The sequence below is a fragment of the Hypanus sabinus genome, unplaced genomic scaffold (genome assembly GCF_030144855.1).
Source record: "Hypanus sabinus isolate sHypSab1 unplaced genomic scaffold, sHypSab1.hap1 scaffold_302, whole genome shotgun sequence".
Taxonomy (NCBI): Eukaryota; Metazoa; Chordata; class Chondrichthyes; order Myliobatiformes; family Dasyatidae; genus Hypanus; species Hypanus sabinus.
The window spans coordinates 412,701-435,134 of record NW_026781175.1 but is presented as its reverse complement, the minus strand read 5'-3'; the positions used below and the strand labels follow the sequence as shown (position 1 = coordinate 435,134).

General features: G+C 46.1%; 1 protein-coding gene across 1 annotated transcript in view; it reads left to right on the top strand.

Annotated features, from left to right (window-relative positions):
- The window catches only part of LOC132388352 (NACHT, LRR and PYD domains-containing protein 3-like), a 38,039-nt gene extending 37,315 nt beyond the window's left edge, over window positions 1-724 (top strand). Inside the window, exon 12 of the mRNA XM_059960694.1 lies at window positions 159-724. Within this exon, the coding sequence (XP_059816677.1) occupies window positions 159-246 (88 nt within the window). The 3' untranslated portion in view covers window positions 247-724. The remainder of the gene's footprint in view (window positions 1-158) is intronic.
- Window positions 725-22,434: the final 21,710 nt, after the last annotated feature.

The window sequence follows — 22,434 nt, the reverse complement described above, 5'->3', positions numbered from 1 at the left end:
GTTTGTGTGGATGTTCAATGTGATAAAATATCAGCGGATCCATGGGTTTTCTGGTGATATTTGTCTGTGAGTGTTGTTGAAACATCAACCCCAGTCCCCTGTTACTGACACTGTTGTGTAATCTGTTTATTTCATCATTATTCCTCCATCTGTTTCAGACTGTGGAAAAATGATTTCAGTTGTACTGGGAAGAAAGAACTGGAATCTCTGCTGGAACGCAGACCCGGACTGAGAGTGAATCTATGAACATCTGTATGTGTGAACATCCCCTTCAGCGGGATGGGGACATTCTGCCCGATTCCCGGCTCTCCCTTTTAAATCCCGCCCTTACCTTTAGCGACCATGCGCCAGGTTTAATTCCCGCAGACAGGAAGAGCCCGGGAGAGAGTCCAGGAGAGAATCCTTTTGCTCCCTTTGCTGAGGACGGTGTATTCGGCGGTCTGGCTGATATAATGTAGTTAAATTGATAAATACCTTGGACGTGACCCTGGATCTGCAGCGATCCCAGACACGGCCCTGAAATGTGATTTTAATGATTATCGGTTCCCTGATGTAGAGCGATGGTGAGATTATTCAATCTGTCACTTGTTGTTGCCGGTCAATTAATTGTGTGTGACTGTAAGTGAGTCGAGAACAGCTTATTTATACCCGTGTTAGCAGCTCACAAGTTGTTTAATTTAAATTTGTCATGATAAAATCAATAAACCGCTGTAACTTACTGTTACAGGAACTCGAACTCGAGTCTCATTAGTGGGGAAACAGTGACCTGGGGTTACTGCTGTCCCCTGCACCTGGTGAACTGCAGTAAAGGGTCTGAGCTCCTCACACTGGTACAGCAGCGTCTCAGCTCCAGGCTGAGGGATGTCAGTCTGGTGGTGACTGATCATCAGAAACTCATCACTCCCCATCCCTCATCCAGGCTGACACACCGCTCTCTTGCTCTCACAGACAAAAATGACAAAAGAGATTGGAAGCTCCTGTACTGTATAATATCTGACCTGTGTCAGGCAAAAGTCGCGAAGAAGAGAATGGAACAGAAGAAATCAACACGGGGTGTCAGACACCGACTGAAACTCTGTAATCATCGTCCCATCAATCTCTCTCCGGGACGTAGAATTACAATATTCCTGAATCAGACACAGAGTGAAGCTCCCTCCACACCGTCCCATCACACACTCCCAGAGTCAGACACAGAGTGAATCTCCCTCCACACCTTCCCATCACACACTCCGGGGGTCAGACACAGAGTGAATCTCCCTCCACACCGTCCCATCACACACTCCCAGAGTCAGACACAGAGTGAATCTCCCTCCACACCGTCCCATCACACACTCCGGGGGTCAGACACAGAGTGAATCTCCCTCCACAACCCCTTAACTCAAACTCCCCGGTTCAGACACAGACTGAAGCTCCCTCCGCACTGTCCCATCACACATAATTCGGCTCAGGCACAGAGTGAATCTCTGTCAACATCGTCCTATCACATACTCTAGGGATCAGTTACAGAGTGAATCTCTCTCCACACTATTCCATCAATCACTTCCGGGGTCAGACACAGAGGAAAGCTCCTCCCATACAGTCTCATCACACTTCGTCTGGAGTTTTTCTGTCAGTTTAAACTGTGTTTGTTGGCGGCTGCTAACTGCGTAGTTCCCAGCTGCGACCGCTGGCAACTCGCCGAGAAACCAGTTCGCTCCAAAAACCGGAGGCAAACGCCGTTTTCCACTGACATCGGGACAACGTCCCTCCTCCTCTATCATTGCGATTCTCGTTCAGTGTGGGAGCCAGACCATCTGTTGAGAAGTCTTGACCTCTCACGGCCTGGGATTTCTTCAGGACTAACGGAGCCTTTCCTGGCATTGGGATTTCTGGCATCGAGCCAGCAAGGTACTGTCAAGTACAGACTTTTCAAGCTAGTTAAATAACTCGCTCCAGGACTTTATAATCAGCACCGCCGTATATTTCTCGATTCGGACATAGCGCCAGCATGCCGGAACGGTCTCCAGGTAGTTGCAGGCCTTCGGAGAGTTATGCAAAAGCAGTTGCCTCTCCAGCCTCGGACAACGCCCTGTTTTTATCGGTGAAAGAGCAATGTATTTTACGTCCTGGAATTACTCTGGAAAAGTGTGCGGAGGGCATGGAGGACCTGGTTGGGAAAGGTGAAATTTTGGCCACCGAAAAGAGTTCGGGAAGGCAGTGTGTTATCTGGAGAATGATGAGTTCGTGCACTGGGCTCTCAGTACATCTGTTTCACTCTTTGATTCTGCCCTTGTGGTTCATATGGGAGATCTTGAGGCTACGTGCAGGGAGGTTCAGGCGAAGGACTGGGTGGAGCCTGTGCACTGTAAGAGAGTGAAGAAGAAATCCAAGCACCCGAAGATGTCGGCCCCCGACATCGCAGAGCTCACACCCATTTGCACTGAAGTGGAGCGGAGGAGGTGCACAGGTGGACAGGGTGATGGAAGCAGAGTGTGCCCACACATCGGTGAATCCTGCAACTATGTGCTCCTCCGGCTTGAAGAAGAGAAGCCGATGTTCTCCTCAAGAGGGCAGAGAATGTAGATGCGGGGTATTCCTAGGAAGAAGTGGGAATCCGGGTGGAGGTTGGGTCTATCCCTGAATCCCAAATGTAACCACCAGTCCTGTGGTGGGTGGTGTGGTTGTGCAGAAAGCTACTGCTAGGCCTGTTTGCCCAATCGAGGCAGCCCTGGAGCCCTCCACCCAGGACTTAGCAATTAGTAGTAACCACCTCCCTGGAGGCAAGTGTATTGAATAATGTAAGCGGAGAGGAGACCAAGCTCTCTCACTCTCAGCATCAGGCTGCCAGTGGATCACTAGGACCAGAGCTGCTGGGGTCCCCTTCATGCCTGTCTCCTGGGGAGAGTGATATACTCTGCATGCCAACCCCATCAACTAATGGCCTGGAGGGAGTCACTGGGGATCATCCCTCCATTGTCGTAACTGTGAATAAGACTGATGTGACGGTGGAGCGGAAAGGAATGAGGGAGGTACCCGCTGCGCAGTGTGGGTTACAGGGGCAGCCACCTTATACACCACATGAGGAGGAAAATGGGGGATCTGTTTGCAGTGAGGGGTTGGAGGGAGATTCTTTTGATAGTGAGACAATGGACATCCTCACCTCTCCTGAGAAATCCCCTTTGATACCTGTGGAGAAGATCCGAGAGTTTATTCACTCCTCTGTGGGTGCAAAGCATCGGCCTAAACTAGCCTCACTTCGCTGTCCTGGTGTACCGAGGCTGGTGAAGTCCCTGCGAGTCATTCTCGGACAGAAAGGGAAGGGGAAGAGGAAGAGGAATGCTGTGTTGGAAATGACAGACGGCAGCTGAAATCCTTCCTGGATGACCTGGTGATGGACATCAGAGTGGGAAGCAGCCTCGCTCCCTCGGGAGACGGTGGGTCACAGGGTGGCGTTGGCACCACTCGGGCTGGAAAGCAAACAGCATTCTTGCTTTTTTCTCGGGATAGAGTGGTTGAGGTCTACTCCGCTCTCACCGGGAAGGGTACTAGTGTTGAGGCGTAGTGTACACCCAACTTGACGCTCTCTGTAGCTGGTCTAAATTTTACTGGTAGCTGGGGTTCTCTCCGCAGACATAACAATCCCTCAGTCCTCAGGAATGGGAGATATGCGGTGAATTTCCTGTAGGGAACCCATACCACCCCGGGGGACAAGTCCCCTTGGCTCCTGGAGTGGCAGGGCGGGGTCTACATGAGCCACCTCCGCTCCAACTCTAGCGGGATGGTGATCCTGTTGGCCTCGACCTTCCAGCCGGAAATGGTAAAAGCTCAGGATGTCGAGCCCGGCCGCCTGCCCCATCTGGCTGTGCGCCTGGATGGTGAACCTCTGCATTTCATCAACGTGTATGCCCTGAGGGGCGGGGTGATGCAGACGCGCCTGTTCCCTATTCCGTCAGCTGTCCACTCTACTGAGCTCCATGGGTCCTGGGGGTGGGGACTTCAAATGTACCTTCGAGGTGGAGAACCTCTGCGGTTTCCAGCGCGACGCAGCGGCGGCAAAGAAACTGAAGGAGTTAGTCGGATCCTTTGACTTGGTGGACGCCTGGTGGGATCTACATCCTGACTCTGGAGCCTTCTCGAGAAGGTTTAGAGGAGGAGATTCCCGAATAGATCGCCTCTATGTCTCTCAAGCGTACAGCTCTCCCGCGACGGCAACCTGCATGTGGCAGATGTCGTACTCGAACCGTCACCTTGTGTGGATGGAATTTGCTCCTCTGCACTCTGAGGTGGGGCCGGCTGGTGGCGTAGTGGCATCAGCGCCGGACTGCGGAGTGAAAGGTCCCGAGTTCGAATCCAGCCGGCTCCCTTGCACCCTGGTAAAAGTCAAACTGGAGAATGTTACAAGCAGAAAGTTTGTCATGAGGGCTTTCTTCCTCTTCTACTCTGAGGTGGGATCGGGGACAGCATGGAGGGTAATTGTTTTTATGCTTGACCTAGTATATTGGCGGGGGTTGTGACTGTGACGTGACAGCACTGCCCACGACCAGGTCGGAAGGCACGTCACCTGCCAATCTAGGTTTGACCCCTCCTCGCCCATCAATGCTCTGTTACGAACCGGCAGGTTCCGTTCACTATTGTTCACTGACCAACTCGCAGCTTGTTTACCGTTAAAACAAGTACAGAGGAGGAGGGGGGAGGGAGGGAGGGAGAGGGAGAGGGAGAGGGAGAGAGAGAAAAACTGGAAAAGTGATCAGTTCCAGCTTGTCGAGGCTGGAGATTTGGAACTCTGCTACACCCACAAGGGTGGGGTGATCATTGATCCGGTGCACATCGGATATGTGGCTGTCAGTCCGTATAATCCAAAGGAGTGGATCTGGGAATGTCCTGTGGGACCACTGGAAGTGATGTGGTAACCCCTTGAAGACCGTATCCCTGTGACAGATCACTCTGGTGGTAATTCGGGTGTGGATTTGGAACGGCTCGACGGAGGATCTTCCACCACTGATATTTATTAATTACCACCGTGGAACCCGTGGAATTCGGCGTAATTGCCTCCTTTCTGCGTTTTACCCTGGGTTACAAATATCTCTCTCCCATCATTTATTCCGTGGATGAACTGAACTTCCATGCTTTCCCATGTCAAGACTCTAAACCTTGTTCCGCCGAGCTCAATAGTTTGGGAGTTATATTTACACACACCTACACATAACACTGTTAACTTCTGTTAACCTTGGTTAAGTTGCTATATTATCAGTAGATACTAATAAAGATAGTGGTTTTAACATCCGGGCGGGCGCTCCAGTGACCACTGCCGATGGTGCCGCTGAGCTGGGCGCTCCCTGGACTCTAAACGGGACTCACTGGGTTTGCGGTCACCGCGCCTACCCGTGTCACCCGCGAGCTGGTCCGGCTGTTGGTTTCCAACATATGTGCAGCCCTTCATCCACCCCCTGAACGATCTGGGGGAGCACCCGGCACACAGCGGCCACCGGGACAAGAGGGCCATTACGGAGTCGGTGAGGTTCTGGATGATAGCCTCCCCAGATAGGACACGGCCCGATTGCCCCGTGAGGTGATCCAGATGACCAGTGTGCTGGAGACGCCGGCTGACGGAACGGCAGTGGCACTGCAACACACCGAAGATGCCCTCGCCCGAACGGCGGCAGAGCTGGCGGCTGTCAGGATGGTTGCACTGCAGAATCGACGGGCCCCGGATCACCTACTGGCGGCTGATGGTGGTACCTGTGCAGTGATTGGTAAGGGGCGCTGCACGTTTATCCATGACGAGTCGACTAACATCACCCACTTGGCTGCTCACATTCGGGACTCGGTGGCTAACATTCAAAAATCGAGGGACCAGCTCCTCCAACACACCTCATGGGGAAACTGGTGGCCGTTTGGATCCCTGGGCAACTGTCACCGACTGGTCGTTTGCACTCATTCTCGTTATCATCGCTGTGTGTATGTCATGCTTTGCTTGCCAAACTATTCAGAGCACGTCTGTCTTTCTTTCGTTCTGTACAGTCACATACAGCGTTAACCGTAGAAATCGTTAAGTGTAAGACTTCCATTAAGATATATTACTTCTCACTCTGATACATGTAATGCTTGGCGAGTGGCGGACTGTATTGGAGGGGTCGTGACTGTCACAAGACGGAACTGCCCACTACCTGGTTGGAAGGCACGACACCTGCCAATCAAGGTTTGACCCCTCGTTGCCCATCAATGCACACCTCACCATTGGTCCCTTTAATTAGCCTTGTATTTGGCCTCGAGCAAATGGCCTTTGCAATCGGCTTATCTCTGCTGGCACCAAGCCATTGCCCCCCCCCCACCCCCGTGAATTACCAGGGCAGCACCCGCCAGCCCTGCTGTACTTTAAAGGGTGCCACATGCGCTGGACCCTTTCCCTTTGCCATGTCCGAGGGACCACCCTGCTTCACTCCAGGCTGAGAACCGTGGAACGGCGCTGGAGAAAGTGTCAGTGAGCTGTTCATTGAATAGGGTTGGGAGCGTCGATTATTGTCCCGAATAGCACAGAGCCGTGCCTGCACTCGGTCAAGGGGTGTCAGATATTGTATAGAACTTTCCCTTGGGTGTGTGTGCGTGTACTTTGTTCCCAGGCGATTTTCCCACGTTCGGTAGTAATAGTCCGTGTGTGTTTCATTGCCAATCCGACTTTCCCCACGACTGCTGTAAATTGTGCGCATGTGCGTGTTGCTTCTGTCGCCATATTCCCACGTTTTCCTTCTGTAAATAAAATCCTTTACTACCAAGACTATGTGTCCAAAGTCCTTGTCTTTGAGACCTACCGAATGTTTCCCCACTTACAACAATTGTTCAGCTAATTTACACTTTCTATGTTCATGCGATATGGGTGTTGTTTAATCCGTTTGGCATGACCAATATCTACGTCACGTACTGGTTTGCTTGGGAACATCGGGACAACATCCTTAAACTTCAGAATTAATTCCTTCAGCTGTTGCTGTTCCTTTGGCTGCTGATGAGACAACTTGTTATCAAATCTTTCTGGAACAACCGAGTTCATTAGCCTAACTGGGACCATGTTTGGCTTGTGAAAAGGCTCAGACGAGACAACTGTTGCCTTCTTAGGGTTGCAAGAAACCTATGTTTTGACAACAACACTCAAAGACGGTGCCTGCTTGTCAAAATAAGGCTTTGTCATATTTATGTGTGCCACCTGAGTTAGTTTACGTCTGTCACGTGTTTTAATAACATAATTCACATCATTAATTTGAGAGGCTATTTCATATGGTCCATAGAACTTCACCTGAAGTGGATTCATCAACATTGGAAATAAGGCAAGCACCTTATCCCCCACCTTCTATTTTCGTTTGAAAGCCCGCTTATCAAACCAACACTTCATCCTGTTTTGAGAAATCTTTAAGTTTTGTCTCGGTAGACTACAGGCCTGGTGTAGTTTATTTTTGAACTCCAAAACGAAGTCTAACAATATAACATGTACATCCCCATCAATCCACTGTTCCTTTAACAAGGTTATAGGTCCCCTCACTCTATGACCAAATACAAGTTCAAATGGACTGAAGCCCAGTGTTTCCTGTACCGACTCTCTTACTGCGAACAAAAGCAAATGTATTCCTTCATCCCAGTCTTTTCCATTTTCAACACATACTGTTTCAACACATACTCATTTTCAAGACATACTTAATCATTGTTTTGAGGGTAGCGTGAAATCTTTCCAAAGCCCCTTGTGATTCCTGATGGTACGCAGATGATGTAATTTGTTTAGTTCCTAGTTCATAAACTACCTGCTGGAATAATCCATGTGTAAAATTACTTCCATGATCAGACTGGATTTCTTTAGGCAAACCAGATAAAGTAAAAAACTTGGTAAGAGTCTTCGCCACAGTTTTAGCTTTAATATTTCTGAGAGGTATTGCCTCTGTGAATCTGGATGCAGTACACATAATAGTTAGCAGATACTGATGGCCAGCTTTAGTCTTTGGCAATGGGCCAGCACAATGCATGATAAATTTTGAAAAGGGTTCACCGAATGCAGTTTTAGACCACAGTGGGGCCACTGGTGTGACCTGATTAGGTTTACCCACAATTTGACAAGTGTGACAGGTTCTGCGAAAGGTCACAACATCTGTCCTCAAATTAGGCCAGCAAACTTCTATCATAATCCTGTTTACAGTTTCATTCACTCCAATATGGCCACCAAAAGGCATACTGTGGCCATAGTTAAAATTTCAGCCCTATAAACTTAAGGAACTACAACTTAGTGAACAATTGCCTATTCCTCACTCGCAAGTACAGCAGGTGGTCTCCACTTCCTCATTAACACTCCATCCTTGAGATAATATACTACTGGCACTTTCTTAATCTCAACATCTGAGAGAGCTGTTTCTTTTAAAGCTTCAATCTCAGGGTCTTGGTTCTTTTCTGCTATAAACTCCTTCCTAGACAGGGATAAATCTTTCTCATCAGACTTACTACCTGAATCTCGTTGAAACACTGAAGGCAGAAAATTCCCTGACAAGTCATCATAGCCTGAATCCCGATTTTGGCTATCATTGGTATCAGAATCATGCTGCACAGAACCATCTGCGTCGGCAGACTTTTTTAGCCATACTTCGAGTTACTGCGCAGGAAGGATTAATGTTAAAATCCATCTGTGGGTCGTCAGTGGTTGGCTTAGTTGTCAACAGCACTGCAGGAACAACTTTACCATCTGCCAGGTCATTCCCTGACAGCAAAGTAACATCTTCCACCGGTAAACTGGAGCACAATCTGATCTTAACAGGTTCCGAAACCAACCCTGACTGTAAAGTTACTTTGTACAACGGCACAGAAAACATGCCGCCCCCAATACCTTTAATAAGATTTACCTCACCAGTGTCAGTCTCATCACCAAACTTTAGAACGCTGTCTAATATAAGTGACTGTGAAGCCCCAGTACCACTGGTACTGGGGTAGACCCTGCCTTTTCTAATACAAATCCATCTGACATAAAATAATTGTATCCCTTCTTAACTCGGTCAGACCTCTCAGTCCTGAACTGAACATCAACAGAATGTTCAGAACCCTGTGGGTTTATAGGTGCTTTAACATATTGAACACAGGGATTTGGGACTGTCTCCTTTTCCTTTTTCTTCTTCAGGACAGAACAATTAGCCATCATATGACCAGCTTTCTTACAAGAGTAACAAGTGAGACCAGAATATTTCTCCTTCAACTGTTTCCCTTCATCCTTACTCTTGTCACTAGTCCCAGCTTTAATTTCTGGTTTTCCCTGGTTATCCCTGCTACTCTGTTGGAAACTCTTATTCGGGGTAAACTGAACCTTATGAGTTAAAGAAAACTCATCTGCTAGTCTAGCAGACTCCTGCATAGTGGCAGCAACATTTCCATCTAAATACATATTTATGTCATCAGGGCCTTTTGAATTCTTCAATTAAAACCAACTCTATCAAGCTGTTAAAATCATCATTTACATTTTTATATGTGCACCAGCGGTCAAAACACACAAACTTCTTATAAGCAATTTCCATACGTCTGATTCACAGATTTCCTCAAATTTCTAAACATTTGTCTATAAGTTTCTGGAACCAACTTATAAGCTTTCAGCACAGCCTGTTTCACAATGTCATAATTAGCTGCATTTTCAATTCATACGGTAGAATAAACTTGTTGAGCCTTACCCTTAATTATACTTTGTAACAAAAGAGTCCAGCTTCCTTTCGGCCACTTTTGACTTTCAGCCACTTTCTCAAAAGGCTGGAAGTATTTACCAAACTCAGTCTCATCAAATGGAGGGACAAATTTAACTTCTTGGCTGGCAATAAATGGTACAACCAACTCCTTTGAGGCAGCAACTTCTTTCCCGAGCCTTAACTTAGCCTTAAAGCCTCTGTCTTTCTCCTTCTTCCCTCTGTGTTTCTGCTTCCTCAGCTTCAGAACGCATTTTTTACTGTCTCTTCCCTCTGTTTGGCTGCCTCTCTGGCATCAAACCACCTCTGTCTCTCTTTCTCTTCAGCCTCTAATTTAAGTACATGAACCTTCAATTGTTCCGGTCCTAACTGGATCTCCTCCTTACTCACGGGAAAACTCTAACATCTCCTTATCAAACAACTTCATAGATATATAGTGCTCAACTATTTTCTTCTGGCTTTCATATAGCCCCCCTGTGGCGGCTGCAATTCCCAGTTGCACCATCAACCGGCCATATTAAAGTGTCCTGTAGCCGCCCATCCTCCTGATAATCTGGTAAACGACTGAGCTGTTGCATTACACCATCTACCTAAGTAGATGGGGCTGGATAATTGGGTCATGCCATTCTGCTACAGCCAGAAGGACGATCTCTGGAGCTACTTCATTTATGCCGTATCTTTTTAAGGAGAGGAAAGTTTTCTCTCCCCTGCAATTTACTATGGACTGGCCAGCATCCAATATAAGCCTACAGTCAGGAGCTGAGTGGTGTCTCTTGGTTTGAGGAGTATTTCTCTATGTTGTTCGAACCCAGTTCTGTTCTGTTTAGCTGATTCAGGTTTAGACTCGAGAACAGTTCTGTTGAGTTTATAAACATTTTGGGTAATAAAACCCCTATTTTGTTCACCCTTACCTGCTCTCCCAGTTTTATGTGTCCCCTGGTCATTCACAGATTCTTAACTCCTTAAGGTTCAGCCCATTATCAATAGTAAGCAATTCATGCTTTTTGGCTTTTCCTAATGCCTCAGGGGTTGTCACATTCAGAAATTTATCAATATCCATTACAGCTGATTTCCACACACAACTAAATCAAAAAGGATCTCTCCAATCAAATCGATAATTAATCGATCAATAAGCCCCCAAATTTGTTCATATCCCGGACGCAGGCCCCAATTTTGTTATGAAGCATAATGCTTTAGAAACAAACCAGCAGCAATAGACTGCACCTGGAGACTGGTTTTCATGTTAAAACCACTAGCTTTATTAGTAACTACTTTTAATATTGCAACTTAAACAAGTTAAACAAAAGTGAAGTGATATGTGTATAAACGTGTGTGTAAATATAACTCCCAAACTATTGAGCTCAGGGGAAACAAGGCTTGGATGGTAAAGTATGAAAGTTCAGTTCAACCACAGAATAGTTGATGAGACGAAGATATTTGTAATGCTAAGGCAATTATGTCGAATTCCACAGGTTCCAAGGTGGTAAAACGCGAGAACAGTTCCTGTAGATTTCATCCATCATTCCAAATCCACATACGAATTATCACCGAAAGTGACTTGTCACAAGGGGTATCGTCTTCCAGTGAATTACCCCACTTCACCCAGCAAGGGTTAACACATCAGTGGTCTTCACAGGATACCCCAAATCAGATCCACTCCTACGGATCAAACAAGGTGACAACAACATTCGATTTTCCTCCTTCTTCTCCGTCTGACTCTGTGTCCTCAGTTAAAACTATACAAGCTGCGAGCGAAGTAAACAAGCTGCAAGTCAGACTGATTTGCCTTCTTAATCTCTCTCTCTCTCTTAAAATGACAGTCCACAGCAAACGAAACCTAGGGAATCATAACAACAGTCACTCCCCATTGTGAACTGACTGGTGTTCCAGTAGTTGGAATGACTGAGTGAATCCTATCCCACATTCTGAGCAGGTGAACGGCTTCTCCCAGTGTGAACTCGCTGATGTTTCTGTAGGGTGGATGACTGAGTGAATCCCTTTCCACAGACTGAGCAGGTGAATGGCCTCTCCCCAGTGTGAACTCGCTGATGTCTCTGTAAGGTGGAAGAGTCAGTGAATCTCTTCCCACAGACTGAGCAGGTGAACGGCTTTTCCCCAGTGTGAACTCTCTGATGTACCTTCAGTTTAGATGAGGTAGTGAATCCCTTCCCGCACCATGCGCATGTACACATCCTCTCCCCAGTGTGAACTTGCTGGTGGACCAGCAGGTTGGATGACTGAGTGAATCCCTTTCCACAGACTGAGCAGGTGAATGGCTTCTCCCCAGTGTGAACTCGTTGATGACTCTGTAGGGTAGATGAATCAGTGAATCCCTTCCCGCAGACTGAGCAGCTGAATGGTTTCTCCCCAGTGTGAACTCGCTGATGTCTCTGTAGGTTGGATGAATCAGTGAATCTCTTCCCACAGACCAAGCAGGTGAACGGCTTCTCCCCAGTGTGAATTCGCTGATGACTCTGCAGGTAGGATGAATCAGTGAAACGTTTCCCACATTCTGAGCAGGTGAATGGCTTCTCCCTGGTGTGAACTCGCTGATGTCTCTGCAGGGTGGAATAGTCAGTGAATCTCTTCCCACATTCTGAGCAGGTGAACGGTTTCTCCCCAGTGTGAACTCGCTGATGCACCAGTAGGTAGGATGAATCAGTGAATCTCTTCTCACATTCTGAGCAGGTGAACGGCTTCTCCCCAGTGTGAATTCGCTGGTGTTTCTGTAGGTGGGATAACTGAGTGAATCTCTTCCCACAGTCTAAGCAGGTGAACGGCTTCTCCCCAGTGTGAACTCGCTGATGACTCTGTAGGTTGGATGACCGAGTGAATCCTTTCCCACAGACTGAGCAGGTGAATGGCCTCTCTCCACTGTGAACTCGCTGATGACTCTGTAGGTCAGATGACTGAGTGAATCCTTTCCCACATTCAGAGCAGGTGAACGGCCTCTCCCCAGTGTGAACTCGCTGATGACTATGTAGGCGGGATAACCGAGTGAATCTCTTCCCACAGACTGAGCAGGTGAACGACTTCTCTCCAGTGTGAACTCGCTGGTGACTCTCTAGGTTGGATAACCGAGTAAATCTTGTTCCACAGACTGAGCAGTTGAATGGCTTCTCCCCAGTGTGAACTCTCTGATGACTCTGTAGGTGGGATAACCGAGTGAATCTCTTCCCACATTCTGAGCAGGTGAACGGCCTCTCCCCGGTGTGAACTTGCTGATGTACCAGTAAGGGGGATGACTGAGTGAATCCCTTCCCACAGACTGAGCAGGTGAATGGTTTCTCCCCTGTGTGAACTCGCTGGTGTTTCCATAGGGTGGCAGAGTGAGTGAATCTCTTCTCACAGACTGAGCAGGTGAACGGCCGCTCCCTGGTGTGAACTCGCTGGTGAGCCATTAGGTCAGAAGACTGAGTGAATCCTTTCCCAGAAATTCAGCAGATGACCAGCCTGTGCCCAGTGTGGTGTGAACTGACTGGTGTGTCCACAGGTGGGAAAACCAACTGAATCCTTTCTCACACACTGAACAGGTGAATGGTCTTGCCCAGTGTGAACTTGCTGATGTACCTTCAATTGTGATAACCGAGTGAATCCATTTCCACTGTCTGAGCAGATGAAAGGCCTTTCTCCTGTGTAAAATGACGGGCTTGCCAGTTGGTCAAATGACTGAGTGAATCCCTCCCCACAGTCTGAGCAGGTCAATTGAATCTCCTGCTCCACTTCTTAAATATCGAGACAGAAACAAGAAAATTGGCGTGCCGTGTTTGAGCTTCCTGGAGACAAATTCCTTCTTGTTTTTAACCTGTAAAAAGATTTACAAAATCCATCAAAGGGTGTAGGACAACATTTCAGATGAGATTACTTGAGTTGCCAAGGTTTGAACTGGTATCACACTGTTACAGTGAGGTTCTACCCATGTTGGACAGAGAAATCATCTCCTGACTGGGCAGAGAGCTGGTATCTGGAATGACCATCAATTCCCCGATGCTCTTCCTGTCTCTGTAAGAATAGAGGGAGACAGAGTAGGAAGGCTTTTTCTCCAGAGGCTTCAGAGAGCAGAGGCTGAGGACGAGCTTCACTCCAAGTGAGGTAAGGCCAGGTAATTTCCTTTAGAAGGAGAACATTTCAAAAGTTGAGGCAACCTATTTGGGTAGGTCATGACAGCTGAGATCGGCCCCGTGGTTTGTTGCTCCTGCAGCTTGTGGGAAAACAGGGATACTTCCAGTGTCCCTGACGACTATGTGTGCAGGAAGTGTGTCCAGCTGCAGCTTCTGACAGACCACATTGAGCCGCTTGAGCTACAACTGGATACATTCTGGAGCATCCATGATGCTGAGAAAGTCGTGAATAGCACGTTCAGTGAGTTGGCCACACCGCAGGTAAAGACTACACAGGCAGAAAGGGAAGGGGTGGTGATATGCATTTCTGCGGCCGCAAACAAGACTCCAGGATGGTATGTTGCCTCCCTGATGCAAGGGTCAAGGATGTCCCTCAGCGGCTGCAGGACATTCTGAAGTGGGAGGGTGAACAGCCAGTGGTCGTGGTGTACACAGGTATCAATGATATAGGTAAAAAAAACGGATGAATTTAGGGAGTTAGCAGATAAACTAAAAAGTAGGACCACGTGCTAGTCAGAGTAGAAATAGGAGTATCTTTCAGATGAGTACATGGCTTGAAAAATGGTGCAAGGGGGAGGGATTCAAATTTCTGGAGCATTGGAACCAGTTCTGGGGAAGGTGGGACTGAAGCAAACAGGACGGTCTGGACCTGGGCTGGACTGGAACCAATGTCCTAGGGGGAGTATTTGCTACTGCTGTTCAGGAGGATTTAGACTAATGTGGCAGGGGCAGAGAGACAGAGGGGTGTAAAATGAGGGTAGAAGCAAAAAGTAGTAAGGTGGAAAGTAAAAGTGGCAGGCAGGGAAATCCAGGACAAAAATCAAAAAGGGTCACTTTTCAACATAATTGTTGTAAAAACAAGCCTGAAGGCTTTGTGTGTCAATGCAAGGGGCATTCATAACAAGGTAGATGAATTGAATGTGCAGATAGTTATTAATGAATATGATATAGTTAGAATCACAGAGACATGGCTCCAGGGTGACCAAGGATAGGAGCTCAACATCCAGGGATATTCCATATTCAGGAGGGATAGACAGGAAAGAAAAGGAGATGGGGAAGTGTTGCTGGTTAGAGAGGAGATTAACGCAATAGAAAGGAAGGATATTAGCCTGGAGGATATGGAATCGATATGGGTAGAGCTGCGTAACACTCAGGGGCAGAAAACGCTGGTGGGAGTTGTGTACAGGCCACCTAACAGGAGTAGTGAGGTTGGGGATGGCATTAAACAGGAAATTAGAAATGCGTGCAATAAAGGAACAGCAGTTATAATGGGTGAGTTCAATCTATATATAGATTGGGTGAACCAAATTGGTAAGAGTGCTGAGGAAGAGGATTTCTTGGAATGTATGCAGGATAGTTTTCTGAACCAACATATCGAGGAACCAACTAGAGAGCAGGCCATTCTAGACTGGGTATTGAGCAATGAGGAAGGGCTAGCAATCTTGTCGTGCGAGGCCCCTTGGGTAAAAGTGACCATAATATGGTGGAATTCCTCATTAACATAGAGAGTGACATAGTTAATTCAGAAACAAAGGTTCTGAACTTAAAGAAGGGTAACTTTGAAGGTATGAGACGTGAATTAGCTAAGATAGATTGGCAAGTGATACTTAAAGGGTTGACAGTGGATATGCAATGGCAAGCATTTAAAGATCGCATGGATGAACTACAACAATTGTTCATCCCAGTTTGGTAAAAGAATAAACCAGGGAAGGTAGTGCACCCGAGGCTGACAAGGGAAATTAGGGATAGTAAATTTGCCAGAAAAAGTGGCACAGCTGAGGACTGGGAGAAATTCAGAGCCCAGAAGAGGAGGACAAAGGGCTTAATTAGTAAAGGGAAAAAAGATTATGCGAGAAAGCTGGCAGGGAACATAAAAACTGACTGTAAAAGCTTTTATATATATATGAAAAGAAAAAGACTGGTTAAGATAAATTTAGGTCCCTTATAGTCCGAAGCAGGTGAATTGATCATGGGGAACAAGGACATAGCAGACCAACTGAATAACTGCTTTGATTCTGTCTTCACTAAGGAGGACGTAAATAATCTTCCGGAAATAGTAGGGGACCGAGGGTCTAGTGAGATGGAGGAACTGAGGGAAATACTTGTTAGTAGGGAAGTGGTGTTGGGTAAATTGAAGGGATTAAAGGCAGATATATCCCTAGGGTCAAATGGACTGCATCCCAGAGTGCTTAAGGAAGTAGCCCAAGAAATAGTATACGCATTAGTGATAATTTTTCAAAACTCTTTAGATTCTGGATTAGTTCCTGAGGATTGGAGGGTGGCTAATGTAACCCCACTTTTTAAAAAGGGAGGGAGAGAGAAACCGGGGAATTATAGACCAGTTAGCCTGACATCGGTGGTGGGGAAAATGCTAGAGTCAGTTATCAAAGATGTGATAACAGCACATTTGGAAAGCGGTGAAATCATCAGACAAAGTCAGCATGGATTTGTGAAAGGAAAATCATGCCTGACGAATCTTATAGAATTTTTTAAGGATGTAACTAGTAGAGTGGATAGGGGAGAACCAGTGGATGTGGTATATTTGGATTGTCAAAAGACTTTTGACCAGGTCCCACACAGGAGATTAGTGTGCAAACTTAAAGCACACAGTATTGGGAGTATGGTATTGATGTGGATAGAGAATTGGTTGGCAGACAGGAAGTAATGTGTGGGAATAAACAGGACCTTTTCAGAATGGCAGGCAGTGACTAGTGGGGTACCACAAGGCTCAGTGCTGGGACCCCAGTTGCTTACAATATATATTAATGATTTAGACAAGAGAATTAAACGCAGCATCTCCCAGTTTCCGGATAACACGAAGCTGGGTGGCAGTGTTAGCTGTGAGGAGGATGCAAAGAGAATGCAGGGTGACTGGGATAGGTTAGGTGAGTGGGCAAATTCATGGCAGATGCAGTTTAGTGTGGATAAATGTGAGGTTATCCATTTTGGTGGCAAGAACAGGAAAACAGATTATTATTTGAATGATGTTTGATTAGGAAAAGGGGAGGTGCAATGAGACCTGGGTGTCATTGTACACCAGTCATTGAAAGTGGGCATGCAGGTACAGCAGGCGGTGAAAAAGGTGAATGGTATGTTGGCATTCATAGCAAGAGGATTCGAATACAGGAGCAGGGAGGTTCTACTGCAGTTGTACAAGGCCTTGGTGAGACCACACCTGGAGTATTGTGTGCAGTTTTGGTCCCCTACTCTGAGGAAAGACATTCTTGCCATAGAGGGAGTACAAAGAACGTTCACCAGATTGATTCCTGGGATGGCAGGACATTCATATGAAGAAAGACTGGATCAACTAGGCTTATACTCACTGGAATTTAGAAGATTGAGGGGTATCTTATTGAAATGAATTAAATTCTAAAGGGATTGGACAGGCTAGATCTAGGAACATTGTTCTCAATGTTGGGGAAGTCCAGAACGAGGGGTCACAGATTAAGGATAAAGGGGAAGCCTTTTAGGACCGAGATGAAGAGAAACTTCTTCTGAATCGGTGGATTTCTCTGTCACAGGAAACAGTTGAGGCCAGTTCATTGTCTATATTTAAGAGGGAGTTAGATATGGCCCTTGTGGGTAAAGGGATCAAGGGGTTTGGAGAGAAAGCAGGTACAGGGTTCTGAGTGGGATGATCAGCCATGATCATACTGAATAGCGGTGCAGGTTCGAAGGGCCGAATGGCCTACTCCTGCACCTATTTTCTATGTTTCTAAGTAATGGGGCATTTCTGCCGTCTCCAATATGTGATCTGGCTCAGTTTGACTCTCTCCATTGGTATTATTCCCTGTTCCTGCTGAGCTGCATGGGTGCCTGGCCCCACAGTAACTGAAACAGTCTCACACAAATAGTCTTTCTTGACATGCAGCTGCGGTCTTCTTTTATGTTTTATTAACTTAAAGTGCTACAGTTTTAATGCCATATAAGAAATTTCTGCTGAGATGAATGTTTGGTCCGCAGCTGTTAAAAGGACTTGAGTGAATTTTTGTATTTTGTAATTTTGTTCTTGTCATAGTCATAGAAAATTTCAACACAGAAACAGACCCTTTGGGCCATCTAGTTTGTGCTGAACTATTTAAACTGTCCACTCCCACCCCCCTACCATCCAGGTACCAACACAAACCTCTTAAATGTTGAAATCGAGCTCGCATGCACCACTTGTGCTGGCTGCTCATTCCACACCCGGATGACCATCTGTGTGAAGAAGTTTCCCCTCATGTTCACCTTTCACCCTTAACCCATGGCCTCTGGTTGTTGTCCCACCCCATCTCAGTGGAGAAAGCCAGCTTGCATTTACACTATCTATGCCCCTCTATCACAATCAAATCTCCCCTCAATCTTCTACATTCCAAGGAATAAAGTCCTGACCCATTCAATCCTTCCTTATAACCCAAGTCCTCCGTATCTGGCAACATCCTTGTGAATTTTCTCTGAACTCTCTGAACCTCTTTTACATCTTTCCTGTAGGTAGGTGACCTGAATTGCACACAATACTTCAAATTAGGCCTCAGCAACATCTTCTACAAGTCAACATAACATCCATCTATTGTTGTCAGTATTTTGATTCATGAAGGGCAATGGACTGAAATCATTCTTTCCATCCCTATCTACCTGTGATACCACTTTCAGTGAATTAAGGACTTGTATTCCCAGGTCCCTTTCTTCCACAACACTCCTCCGTGCCCGACCAGTCACTGTGAAAGACCTCCGTTGGTAGGTCAGACCAAAGTGCAACAACTCACACTTGTCTGCATTAAATTCCATTTTCCATTTCTCAAACCATTTTCCAGCTGGTCCAGATCGCACTGCAAGCCATGATAGTCTTCCTCGCTGTCCACTACACCACCAGTCTTGGTGGTCATAAATCTGCTAATCCAGTTAACCACACTATCATCCAGATTACTGATATAGATGACAAACAACAACAGATCCAGCACTGATCCCCGTGGCAACCACTAGTCACAGGCCTCCAGTCAGAGAGGCAACCATCTGCTACCACACTCTGGCTTCTGCCAAAGACAGTGTCTCATCCAATTTACTGTCTCATCTTGAATGCTGAATGACTGAACCTTCCTGACCAACCTCCCATATGAGACTTTGTCAAGTGCCTTGCTGACGTCCATGTAGACAACATCCACTGCCTTGCCTTCATCCACTTTCCTGATAACTTCCTCGAGAAAGATTGGTTAGACATGACCTACCATGCACAAAGCCATGCTGTCTATCCTTGATCAGTCCACATCTATCCAAATACTTGTATATCCGGTTCCTGCACATAATGTCACTACTGATGTCAAGCTCACCAATGCACAATTTCCTAGTTTATTTTTAGAGACTTTCTTGAACAGCGGAACAACATTGGCTGTCCCCCAATCCTCCAGTACCTCACCTGTCACTGAGGATTATTTAAATATTTCTGCTAGTGCCCTGACAGTTTCTGCATTTGTCCTCCGCAGAGTCCCAGGGAACAACCTGTCAGGCCTTGGAGATTGATCCACGCTAATTTGCCTTAAGACAGCAAACAGCTCCACCTCTGTCATCTGCACAAGGTCCATGAAGTTGTTGCTGCTTTGCCTCACTTCTATAGACTCTGTGCCCATCTCCTGAGTAAATAAGAATGCACAAAAAAATCTCCCCAAGTCTATGTTATCCCTTCATATGGACTACCATTCTGATCTTGCAGAGGATTATTTTTTTCCCTTGCAATCTTTTTGCTCTTAACATATCTGCAGAATCCCTGAGGATTCTCCTTCACCTTGTCTGCTGGAGAAACCTCATGCCTTCTTTTATTTCTTTCATAAGTGTTCACTTGAATTTCCTGTATTTCATATGTACACCATTTGTTCCTCTCTGCCTGTACCTGGTATGCACCTCCTTTTTACTGATCTGGGAGAGGAAAGCCAAAGGGGTGATAGAACTGCACGGTGGGAGGTGGGGGTAAGGAGGGTTAAACTAAAGTTGCAGGGGGAATGGGAGCCTGAATAACAGAACAGATAGTGGTGGGGTTGTGGAGACAGTTGTTGTTCAGTCCTCAGACAAAGTCAGGAATGAAAAAGTTGAGCATGGTGCAGTGAATATGCTGAGCCCTGTATATTTCAATACAAGGAGCAGCGTAGGAAAGGTGGATGTGTTCAGCGATGGATCAACACCTGGAATTATGACACTAGGATCTGGCAACAGTAGAATGGGACAGGCTGCTTTATGGCAAAGGTGTGCTTGGTAAATGGGAGGCCTTCAAAGCAAAATTTTGAAAGTAGTAAGCGGGTATGTCAGAATCAAAGGTAAAGATAGAAACTGTAGGGAAACTTGGATTTCAAGAGATATTGAGATCCTGGTGAAGCACAAAATGGAATTGCATAAAAGGGATCGACAGGCAGTTTCTTATGGAATATAAGAAATGCAAGAGGACACATAAGAAATAAATCAGGATGGCTAAAAGATGGCATGAGGTTGCCGTCACAGAAAAGATGAAGGATAATCCTCAGGGATTCTAGTGATAGATTAAGAGCAAACGGATTGCAAGGCACAAAGTTGATTCTCTGGAAGACCAGAAAGGGAATCGACGTGTGGAACGAAAGCAGATGGGGGAGATCTTAAATATTTTTTAATCTCTGTTTACTCAGGAGATGCTCAAAGGGTCTATGGGAGTGTCGAAAAGCAGCATTAAAATCGTGGACACTGTACAGATTAAAGAAGAAAAATTATTTTGCTGTTCAACGTAGAACATAGAAATCTACAGCATGTTCCAGGCCATTCAGCCTACAATGTTGTGCCAACCATGTAACTTACTCTAGAAACTCCGTAGAATTTCCGTAGTGCATAGACCTCTATTTTTCTAAGCTCCATATTCCTATCTATAAGGCTGTTAAAAGACCCTATTGTATCTGCATTGACCACCGCTGCTGGCAGCGCATTCCACATACACTCACCACTCTCTGTGTAAAACAGACATCCCCTCGGTATCTATTTCCAAGCACCTTGACACTATGCCCCCTCATGTTAGCCATTTCAACACTGAGAAAAAACCTCTGGCTATCCACACGATCAATGCCCCTCATCATCTTATACACCTAACAAAGGCTCTAAACATAAACCAGGAAATAATACATTGCTTTGAGGATTAGTTAGAAGTACAGAAGTTAGTTTTTTTCATACAGAGAGTGGTGTGCGTGGAGTGGGCTGCCAGCGGCGGTGCTGGGGGCAGAAACAAAAGGGTCTTTTTAGAGACTCCTGGATGGATACATGGAGCTTAGAAAATTAGAGGACTATGGGTAAGCCTAAGTAGTTCTAAGGTAAGGATATGTTTGGCACAGCTTTGTGGGCCAAAAGGCCTGTATTGTGCTGTAGGTTTCCTGTGTTTCTGTGTAGACAAAATATAAGGGCATAGAACGGGTAAATTCAAGCAGGGTTTTTCAACTGATATTAAGTGCTGCAACAACCAGAGGGGATGGATAAGTGAGGAGGTGAAAATTTATGGGGAACATGAGGAAAACCTCTTCACTGAATTGGCCGTGACAGTGTGGAATGAGATGCCAGCACAAGTGGTGCATACTAGCTCACTTTCACCATTTAAAAGAAGTTTGGATGGGAGCCTGGATGGTAGGTGTATGGAGGGTGATGGTCCCGGTGCAGGTAGTTGCATTAGACAGCTTGAATGTTTTTTCAGCATTGACTAGATGGGACAAATTGCCTGTTTCTGTACTAAACTTCTCCATGTTTCTGTGACGGAGAAGCTGGCCAAAATAGTTTGGAAGGGAAAAGGTAGGAGTGACAACGGAGCAGCAATGGCTGGAGTTTCTGGAAGCAATTCAAGAGCTGAGTGTTAGATACATTCCAAAGAAGTGGAAGCATTTGAAAGGCAGGAGGACACAACTGGGGCTAAAATGAGAAGCCAAATCCAACATAAAAGTCAAAAAGAGAGCAAACAGAAGAGCAAGAACTATTGGGAAGCTTTTAGAAACCAACAGAAGACGACTAAACAAAAAGTCAGATGAGCTCAGGGTGTGGAATCATGATATTGTAGTCATTAATGGATCTTGGTAGCACCCAACGGTCTGAGGCATTTAGGGGAACAAAATATCCGAAGTCGCAAGATCTCTTGAAAACCAAGGTTCCCTGCACCATTTACCTTATAACTTGTATTTTGGCAGGCACATATAAACTCTACACCCTCACTTCTGAAGAACTCCCACTTACAAGTACTCTTTTGCTGGAAAAACAGCCTGTCCCAATCCACAATTGCCAGATCTTACTGATACCATCAGAATTGACCTTTCTCCAATTTAGAATCTCAACCCATTGTCCAGCCCTCTCTTTTTCCATATTTACTTTGAATCTTATGTTATTACGATCGCTAGATACAAAGTGTTTCCAAACACTAATTTCAGTCACTAACACTGGATCATTTCCTAACAGCTTATTGCACACTTCTACATTGGGAATTCTACACCCTGATTAAGGGCACATTTGAAAAACTCTACCCCATTTAGTCCTTTTACAGTATGGGAGTTCCACTCAATATATAAAAAGTTATAATCACTTACTATATCAACCTTTGTTTCGTAGCACAGTCTGTGATCTCTATAAAGTTTGTTCCTCTAAATCTCTTGTAGTGTTGGGTGCAACCAAGTCCCGAAAAT